The sequence below is a fragment of the Gordionus sp. m RMFG-2023 genome, chromosome 4 (genome assembly GCF_954871325.1).
Source record: "Gordionus sp. m RMFG-2023 chromosome 4, tfGorSpeb1-WG-v2, whole genome shotgun sequence".
Taxonomy (NCBI): domain Eukaryota; kingdom Metazoa; phylum Nematomorpha; class Gordioida; order Chordodea; family Parachordodidae; genus Gordionus; species Gordionus sp. m RMFG-2023.
Window position 1 is genome coordinate 13,754,812 of NC_088778.1, and position 10,695 is coordinate 13,765,506.

A 10,695-nucleotide genomic window follows, 5' to 3' on the forward strand; every position below is an offset into this window, starting at 1 on the left:
CTATATAACCTTGCCTCTAATATATATGAATAAACAATTCTAATAGCGAGATTGACACCGCGAATACTTGTATCTAAGATAACAAGATCCTCTTGTATTATGTACTCAGTATATCTTTGACATTTTTAATAATAATATCTGTATCGAGAAAATGAAGTAATTTATTCCTCTTTTAATAAAATTACATATTTATTTTATAGAAAATAAAAAAAAAATACAATATTGTTGTTCAAAAAAATGTGGATGGAGATAATTATAAGAACATAAATATTTTAAAATGGGTTCAAATGGTGCACGTTTAATATATTTTTAAGGAAGCCCTTGATTTGGGTTTTATGAGAAACTAGCAAATCGCTGAATTTGAAGATCGATGAGGATCTAAGGGCGTAGAGGATTTTGGGCATATTTGAAGAGTTTTTAATAAAAAAAAAAGAATCGATGGACGGAGAGTAGTGGTCCCTACACTTTCTGAACGATGGAAGTAGAATACCTCCCTGAAAAATACAACCCCCTCCCCACACCCCTCGAAATATGGTCTATTAATTAGGGGAAAGAAAGCGAAAGAATTTATAATTTCATCAAATATTTGTCTAAATAAAAAAAAAATTCCATTGATAAAATGGTTAAATTATTAAGAAATCGATCTTTGATGGCACTACGAAGTCTTGTTTTAATTTTACTCAACTCTTTTGGCAGTACATGAGGTAGTAGGAATGGTTTATAAATATTTATATAAAATTGTTAAATGGCAAAATAAATAGTTTTCCAGTCTGAATCATAAGTCTCAGAATTATCATTTAGAAGGTGAAGAAGAAGCTAAATATTGTATTAGTAAAAATATTTTAATTAAATAAATTTACAATCTCAGAAAAATCTTTAGATTCTTTAACCTCTAGATAACGTGTAATAATTACATCCCCCGTTTTAGCCATCTCATTATAAGATAAGTATAAACAAATATTTAATAAAAAAATTACTTTGCTATTCGTTCGATTTTGAGAAATATTCTTAAAAGCTACTATTTCAAAGCTTTTCTTTATGTCGTTAAAATTAAGCCCACCATGTCTTTTTCTAAAGTGGTCTGTCCATTTATCATCTCTTATATTATGGCATATGCAATTGTTAACTTAGCATTTGTATTTTTTATGCTTAAATTTTTGGGCATATTTTGAAATTGGAAAAATAATTATATGACATCTCGGATAACAACCTAATTTGCTAAACATCGACAAAAATTTAATAAAATATAATAATAAGACTCCCCACTTATTATTTAATTTAAAATCTATTAACGTTAGCACAAGGGAATCTTTTGGTTATGGATGGGTGTAGTAAAACAATAAAAGATATTAAATTTAAAAAATGTATCCCCATTCAAATTTTCAGAAGCAGTTGCTTCAGACTTCCACAGTTGTAGGGGGAGGGCTGGCGGGGTAATAATTAAATTATGTGTTTAATTTAGACAAATTGTTAAGGGATTTGATTAAAAAAGTTTCAATGGTATTATACCCCCTATCGGTGATCCAAGATAGAGTTCTTTCAAAAAAAAGTTTCAATGGTATTATACCCCCTATCGGTGATCCAAGATAGAGTTCTTTCAAAAAAAAGTTTATAATTATATTATAAATTTTTTTTATATTTTTTTTTCTAGATTTCAAAAATGCCTTCTATACCCTACATCGTACCTCATTTTTAATATTCTTCTATGAAACTTTTCTATGTTATTCTAAATTTATTGAATCCTCATATAATTTTCAGATGCCTTAGACATATGGATCTTTTCAAATTTTATCCCAAGAGGGCATCCAACAAGGGGATCCATTAGGACCTCTTCTTTTTTGTTTTCAAATCCATCATCTCATCTACCAAATCAAACAAAATTTCAACCTAGATCTTGCTAATGTACTAAGCGCCTTAAAACACCTAGAAATCAATTCCCAAGCTATCGGCTTGTTACTCAACATAAATAAAACAGAATTATGTTTCTAAACAATAAGCCACAAAAGTTGGAAGGCTACAAAATCATTGGTCCTGACAGCTTAACCCTACTTGGGTCCCCATTAGCTAATGCGACCAAGTCAGAAAATTTCCTCCATAAGATTTTTAAAAGCTTTTACAGTATGGAGCACATTCTAAGTTCTCCTACCAGCACATTAATCTTTATTTTTAATACGCAAATGCCTGTACATACCTAAATTTATGCACATTTTCCGATCATCTTTTTTCAAAAACAATGAATTCATATCTAAAATTCAGGATAAATTTAAAATATATCTACAAAAAATTTTAAACATAAATTTAAACTCATTTAATTGGTCACTTGCACAGCTACCTTCTAAACTAGACGGTTTAGATTTTTTTCCACTCAATCTATCATTCGTATTAGAGGTGGGCGCGGGCCTAATTTTTTACACGGTGTCAATAAAAAATATTCACGCCCATTCACGCTTACCACTAAAAAATTTTCGACCCGACCCGCCTGCTCACGAAAGGCAATATTTTGATTCACGCCCGTCACGCCCGAAAATTCACGGTGTTTTTAAATTTTTTAAAACTTTAATGCTATAATTTTTTACACTTTTTTGAATTTATTCTATTTATTTCTTTAATTCGATAATCCATAATAACAAAAAATAAATATATCATAAATCCAAATTTTTACTTAGAAAAAGAAGAATGTCTATTTTTTTTATTTCAAGTGTGTACGCCTTTCCTTTAATAGGCGATTGGCTACAGAAAATAACCTTTCACTAGATCCGAATTTGCCAGGGACAAAATTTTGCTCTCTAATTTTCTCAAAAAAGGAAATAAATTTTCCTGCTTCCAAAACTTCAAAATTTTGCAATTGTTATTTGTTTTATGGGATGAATCTTTTAAATTCACACAGCTTTCATCGGTAAAAATATGTTTCATTTAGAATATATGGTTTTTATGAATGTAGGATGAATTAGGAAAGCTATAAATGACAGTTGGCATTGACCTATGCATATCATCTAATTTTATATCATTTCACATTTTTAAGATTGTTTTGTAAATATCTTCCTTTTCTTCGTCTATTAAAAACTTACTTTTGAAATTAGGATTTAGAATTAAGCCTACCTTAAGTGCTTGAGAATAAATTTTAAAGTTTAAGTAAAAAATCTCGCGACAAAATACCTAAACATAAAAAGAACGTGACACCAGATGTTGTTTATAAAATCCCGGAATATTTTTTGTCAAAAATTTTTCTTTTTTAAAAAAGAACTAAATTAAATTAGAAAATATGTATTACAGTCAAAACCGTTTAATTGCGAAAGCTTGGGACCGAAATATTTAAAAATTTCGCAATTATCCGATTTTTCGCAATTATACGATTAAAATTCAACAATTTATTTATTAAAAATCAGTTTGTGTTTTTTATAAAGATATTTATCATCTATATATATTTTAATCAAATAAGCCATCAAACTTTGCAATAAATACAATTTTTAATTAATGTAACCAACTATATATTTTAATTTGAATAAGTTATGTAACGAATAAAAAAACTAAATTTTAAAAATTTATCTTATTTGTTGAAACATATGATCATAGCTTTTTTTTCTTCCCACCAATAATCCTATATTTTTATCGTCAATTCATCAAGTTATTATTTTATAAAAAGTATTCAATTAATTTAGATCAATCAAATAATATTAAAATATCTGAAGCACTTGAAAGTAATGTGATATATTTTGATATATATACTTTCTCTAGATCTAGACATGATTATAGACAGAAAGGAACAAAGAAAACAAGACTTAATTATAAAAAGATTGTAATTATTTATGTATTAGCATTATAGTTGTTGATAAATTATTTTTTATTGAATAAAATTATAATTAAATTTGTTTACTTGATTTTATCTCATTTTTTATTTAAGATATGTAAGAATTAAAGCAAAAAAAAGCTTTTATGAAAGATAATAACATTTTTTCCTTTACAATACCCTAATATTTATTTCCATTAATTTTAACTACTTTTGTCATTTTACCTTCATTAAATTTACTGAAATATAATTTTACACAAATATATTATCACTTTTTAAATTCTAATTTATTATTAAAGCCAAATTTTAAAATATTTTGCCTAAAAAACTGGAAACAATAAGATTAATATAAAAGAATTTAAGTTTATTAAGTGTTTTGTTTTCATTCACATGATATTTGATTTAAAATCCTATGCCTATTCAAATCTTATAAATTCTAATATTATAAATGTAAATGTATTAACAGACCATGCTGGAATGAAAGTTTATTAATGCTTTATAACATAAGATTTTATTTGAACTAATTTTATTATACATGTATCACAATTATTATAAAGTAATATAAGATTTAATAAAAATATTTTGTGATAAGAGTTTGGCTAGACTCTGGAGTAAATAATTCTTTTTCCACTATATTCTCTAGCTTTCTTAGTGAATCTTGATCCCTTGGATGTTCATGAGCATATTCAAGAAAAGTATAATAACCATTAAGAGCCTGATTTTTTGTAATTAAATGATCAGATATCTCTAGGTTCCCTTCGTCATTCTCGGAGCTTTCATAACCTTCTATAAAAAATAAGATTAATTAAAATTTTAAGTAATTAAACCTTCCAACTCTAATCTTATCTGATTACAAATATCCTGATCATCTAAAATTCCATGGCAGCTAGCATCATCATCGTGTAACACATATTCTTCAAATATGGGATCAAATTCATCTTCTTCGTTGTCAGTTAATGCTATTTCATCCTCCGATTCCCAATCAAATGCCATAGACTTATCAAAAAATTTAGCTTCAATAAAACACTTTATGATTGTGGTACTTGTCACCTCACCCCATGCAAATTTTATAAGATAGAGGCTATCATATAGTGTAAATCTTTTATAAAAAGAAATGGTGTCATTTCCTTCCATCAATGTTATCATTTTTCTCATGATACCCTTTCTATAATGACATTTAAAGGATCTAATTGCACCCATGTCCAATGGTTGAATTAATGATGTTGTATTTGCTGGTAAAAAAATTAATTTTATATTGTTAAATGTTAATTTTGTTTTGTGACAAGATGCATTGTCACAAAACAATAAAATTTTCTTCTTTAATGAGGAATCCCATTCTTTAAGAATATCTTCAAAAGTTGAGGTTGTCATCCAGCTGCTTTTATTGGAGTAGTATTTAACTGGTAATTTTTATTTTTAAAGCACCTAGGGTTTTTAAATTTCCCTACAACATATAACTTTTTATCAGATCCATCCCCATTTATGATAAATAGAACTGTGACCTTTTCCTTGTCTGGTTTGAAGCCCAGTGGTTGAGTTCCACTAAATTCCATTGTGCCCTTTGGTAATGCTCGGTAGTATAGTCCTCATCACAATTGTAAATATTACTCCTTTGATAATCTTTAATCAGAGATGGGAGTGTATTTCTGCTCCATTCATTTGCATTAATAATATCTGCACTCCCCTTTTCATTGCAAACATTATGAAAATTTATATTCTGTCTTTTCCTAAATCTCTGCAACCAGCTGCTAGTAGGAATGCCTATAATTTATATATATATATTATAAAAACTTATAATTACCTTCATTGAATGTTTGGCTAAAAAACATAGCTTTTTCTGACATCACTAGCCCATTTAGACTGCAATTTTTACTTCGCATTTGTGTAAACCAAACCAATAAAGCTGCTTCTGTCTTTGGGTAACAACTCATTCTAACTCTTTTAGTTGTAGGAGGTTTATTCCTTAGAAATTGTGAGCATAGATTTTCTTTATACGCTATTAAACGGTAGATTGTCGAGACGTGGCAATTGTAAGATGTAGTGTTTAATTTATCAATTATTTCTTTTTTATGCTTCAGGGTTAATGTTTGGAATGATTTTTTTACCATTTTTATATTAATTTCTGGCGTGGTAATGAATGAATGAATGAATGGAAAAAGGTTAAATAAAAAAAATGATGAATAATTTTTTTCGATAAATTTTTTTTATTTTTTCACTTATCCGATTAAATTAACGTTATTGTTATATAAATGGGACCTGAAAAATTTTGCAATTATCCGATATTTCGCAATTAACCGATTCGCAATTATAAATGTAATTTAACATTATACCATAGTAATTATTATCAAAATCGCGGGGTTTTTTCGCATTTAAAAGTTTTTGCACTTAAGCGATATGCAATTAAACGGTTTTGACTGTATAATTATAAAATTGCAAATTAATATTTATAAAAAAAATTAAAATTTCCGTGATTCACGGGAAATTCATGTTCACGCCAGAATCACTCCCTAGTCGCAACTTGGTAATCTCTTATCAGATGAACAATTGAGAATAACCATTGGTTTACGTCTAAGTTGCGATATAGTACAGCCTCATCCCTGCATCAAATGCAAATCACCCGTTAATTCTAAGGGTAGACATGGCTTAAATTGTATTTTTAGTCAAGGGCGACATCAACGCCACTCAGCTGTAAACCATATAATAAATAGAAGCCTAACAGCTTAACACATTCCAAACAATCTTGAACCATCAAATTTATATCAAGTAGATGGTTTAAGACCTGATGGTATGACAACTATACCTTGGGCCTTCGGCAAATCACTCATTTGGGACTACACGTGTGTCTCATCATTCCCTACAAACATAAATTTCAATTTAATAACACAGGCATAAATTAAAAAGACAAACAAATACAAAAATTTTAAAAACTTCATATTCACTTCAGTAGTGATTTCTACTAACGGACATTTTTAGCCTTCAACATTTATGTTTTTAAAAAATCTGGGTAATAAAATACGACTTTTCACAAATGAACCCAAAGAATTTCTTATTATTCGACCGAAAATTCAAATAGAAATTTTTAGACACAATTATGGTTCCTTTTTGGGGACTCAATTATAGAATTTTATTTTTAATTATATAATTATAAATTTATAAATTATAATTTTTTTAATTAGGTTTTATGTTAAAAAAAAAAAATTATAAATTAATATAGTAATAAATTATCTATATATTATTCAAAAATATAATATCTAACCAGGGGCGTCGCTAGCCTTTACAATCTCAGGAGGCTCAACTAAAAATTTTTTATTTTTATTAATATATTATACTTTTTTAAAATTTGCTAACTCTAAACAATTATTTTCATATTATGTCATTTATTTTATTTTGCATACAAAATAAATTAATATATAAATAGTTAAAACAATACAAGACATATCTAAAAATAATATTTTTTTAATACAAAATCTATTTATTACAGTATAAAATTTTCGATGGTTGATATAAAAAATTTTTGCGTCTAAAGAATTACAAGTGATAAAAAAGGTCAATTAATTCATACATATGCCTCAATTGATAATGGTATTTAAAAAGCACATAAGGCTATATAATTCTTAGCAGCTTACATTGACAAAAGGTCACGAAACTAATATATCTCTCTGTTACCATTTTAGAGGCCTTACCAAATTAACAATTCTTGAGGAAGAGAATATAAACGACCACAAATCATAAAACTATATAGTAGTAAGAGTTTCCTTTTAGATGACATGATGGAAGCTAGATAAGTAATCGAAAATTATTGTGAGATATTAAATTTCTAAAAAGATTATCTTCCATTTTTAAAGATATATAAACGACTACACAATTGATCATTATTGCATATCTAAAATATGCAATCATATGCTCTCAGCAGCTGTAATAATAATCTTAAATTACATAGCCACACAATTAATAGATGCTAATTAATTTACAGTCATAGCCATGACACTCACGATGGTAACCCATATCCGAATTTATTATGTTAGAATTGATGAAAAAAAATCACTAAAAATCTTTAGATATAAATATATTGAAGCCTTGAGTTATTTACACGGCAAGGTGACATATTAGAAATAAAACATTTTGTTAAAAATAAGAACTTGAGTGATATCATGAAAGCAATTAAAATTTTATATATTATTGTCGCACCATCTCTAGCTGGTATATTATATCTTAAAATAATAGTAGTTTGTAATAATATCTAAAATATATTCGTATTAAAAATTTAACTCAAAACTGAGAAGAAAAAAATAGCTTTCCTAAAACACGTAAAAAAAGAGAAAAAAAGATATCAAATTTATTACATCCATAGTGAGATGAATAATAAGATGTTTAATTATAATAATATTTTAAATAAATAGATGGTGTTAAATAATCGAATGCATATTGTTATTTATATTAATTATCAAAAGCATTGATTAGTAAAATTTTAAAAATATTAACTGTAATATATTATATAACTATCAAATACGTCTGCAAAAGTGGCATTACTTATTTGGATTTGGACCTTGAAAATAATTTTAGAAAGAGACATAATAATTAAATTTAAAAATCAATAATATAGTTGATTAGTGATGTTAAACTCGGCTAATTACAATTAAATTTGTTAATTTTCAATTAATAAATGATTATATTAATTTAATTTTAATTAATAAAAGTCAATTAAGATTCAACTGTTAATGCTAAATTAATATTTAGTAAGGGATATTGATATATTTTTAACACATAATTTGATCGCAAGCTGACATAATGCAAATATAATTTATATGCATTAATCTAATCTAATAATTAAAATAGTATTCATTTAATAAAAATTTTAATAGTCCTATTAATTTTTAAATAATAAAATTATATCTATATATTACTCAATAGAATTATAAAAGAAATTGTTCAGGGAGCAATTAAAAAAATTTATTTTTATTTCAAGGGGATATTAAGGAGTCATTAAAAAAAAATTTTGCTTCAGGAGGCTATTCAAATTTTTCAGGGTGCTCGAGTCCCTGCCCCCCCCCAGCGACGCCACTGACCTAACACTCTAAATAATTGCACCCTACCCCCTAAATTAATGCCAACCACCAACCTCCCTTTAAAATACTGTTCCTGCACACCCCTCCCCTACTCCCCTTTATAAAATTACATTTAAATAGTTTGGCATGGCTGTAAATCTATTTATATTTTTGGAAATAATAGGAATAGAAATTTTCTGATAAAATTATTGGAAATACCATTAGAGATCTGGCAACGCTATACGCAAAATGATTTATTAAGGCTATGACTTTTAAATCGTGTGGTGGTCCAATATGATTGTGTTGAGACCTCAATGGTTAATGATAGCATATTTTTTAAATTATGCTTGGGGAAAGGATTATATTTCATATTCGATAGCTTAATAACACTATCTATATTTTTAACTTTTTATTAGTTTTAAAAATAAAAATATCAGATTTTAGAGAAATATTTAAAATATTGATTTTACGTATCAGGTATATACCACCTGTCATTAAAAGTAAAAACAGAAATAACACCTGGCCCTGGCGGTTAATTCAAAATTTTATGAATTTTAACAATTTATGTAATAAATAATAGAGATATATTTTAATAGCTTTAAACGGTAAATGAATATTTAATTTTTTTAAATGTTATTTTTGTTATTCTAAAAATAAAATGGCACAAATATATTTGTCCATTTTAACCTTACTTATATATTTAATTCAAAATTTTATTGGTTTAATATATATAAATATATATAATATTTAGTTTTTTAATTAAAGATATCATATTAATAGTGCAATATATAAAAGAATACAACATATTATTTGCAATTCAAACAGTAACAATTGTATTAGTTTCATCTATAATCCTTGAAGTTATACTCAATTTATTATTAAATTATCACACATGATTTAGGCATTCAGTATTATATGGATAAAAAATGATGGAAAATATTTTGGCGTTACATGTTTATTAATACATATATCACAATTAGGAAAATTCTATAGGTTATTAATTTATTTAAAAATCAGTTTTAATTTTTTTAGGCACTTAAAAATATTTTTGCTTAGCTTTAAAGCAACATGGACACAGAGAATAGATTATAAAATTGATTATAGATTAGAAAAGGATGATATCATTCTATTAGATTGCTTTTCCTGTTTTTTAAGAAGTATTCCCCAGATTATTTTGCAAATCCATGTCTTAATAAAAAAAATTTCAAATTCAGAAAAAAATTACAAATTTAGTGTGACTTTTACATGTAATGAGATATTTAATTTTATTTATGTGATTTCTTTTAAAAATAAATTTGACATTTTAATAATTTTTCATATTTATAGATTTTTCAAAAAATAATTATATAATTTCAAATGTTAATATGACATCTATATTAGATATCTTCATTGGCCATAATTTATTGATCATATCTAGTCTGGTATGCAGTAAATTTTTTCTAGGTCCAGGCATTTCCCAACCCATATTTAATATTTAAAAAAATTCTTAAGCCTATAATAAGCTTCATAAAATTTTCCCAAGTCCATATTTTAAAATCTAATTTATTGAAAATAAACAAACAGCAATCATTTTGTTTACAATACTGAAATTTAATATTATTATAAAAAAATTGCAATATTTTTTTAAGTTAACAACTGTTTTAAACAATATAAATGAAAAATTTTTAGACCCAAACTTGGCCCAAGCCCATTAAAAAAAATTTTCAAAACCCAGGCCTGCTAGAAAATATAATATTAGGCCCATGTCTGGCTCGGGCTATGAGCCAGCCTAGTCCTTGAAGGTCTCTGATCCATATGCATAACCAAAAGTTGAGAAAGTTCTAAATTTCCCACCCCATTGAAAATTTGACTGATCTAATAAAT

General features: G+C 26.4%; 1 protein-coding gene and 1 long non-coding RNA gene across 2 annotated transcripts; one reads left to right on the forward strand and one right to left on the reverse strand.

The window, feature by feature from the left end:
• Window positions 1-3,555: 3,555 nt before the first annotated feature.
• On the forward strand, window positions 3,556-3,869 carry LOC135929055 (uncharacterized). The gene is made up of 2 exons (XR_010572467.1): window positions 3,556-3,698; window positions 3,736-3,869. It is a non-coding gene; the product is annotated as an uncharacterized LOC135929055 (long non-coding RNA).
• A 416-nt stretch (window positions 3,870-4,285) lies between these two features.
• LOC135928111 (jerky protein homolog-like) lies at window positions 4,286-5,885 on the reverse strand. Its single transcript, XM_065464464.1, has 3 exons — window positions 5,589-5,885; window positions 4,615-5,548; window positions 4,286-4,573 (listed from the first exon to the last, which is right to left on the reverse strand). Exons 2-3 carry the CDS (start codon window positions 5,156-5,158, stop codon window positions 4,356-4,358), a joined length of 762 nt encoding a protein of 253 aa, XP_065320536.1. The 5' UTR covers window positions 5,159-5,548; window positions 5,589-5,885; the 3' UTR covers window positions 4,286-4,355.
• Window positions 5,886-10,695: the final 4,810 nt, after the last annotated feature.

Excerpts from the sequence above, each read along its gene's own strand:
- LOC135928111 (XM_065464464.1), bottom strand. The coding sequence starts at position 5,158 with ATGACAACCTCAACTTTTGAAGATATTCTTAAAGAATGGGATTCCTCA. Across the intron at positions 4,574-4,614 it reads GATAAGATTAGAGTTGGAAG|AAGGTTATGAAAGCTCCGAG; the intron begins GTTTAATTACTT and ends TATTTTTTATAG.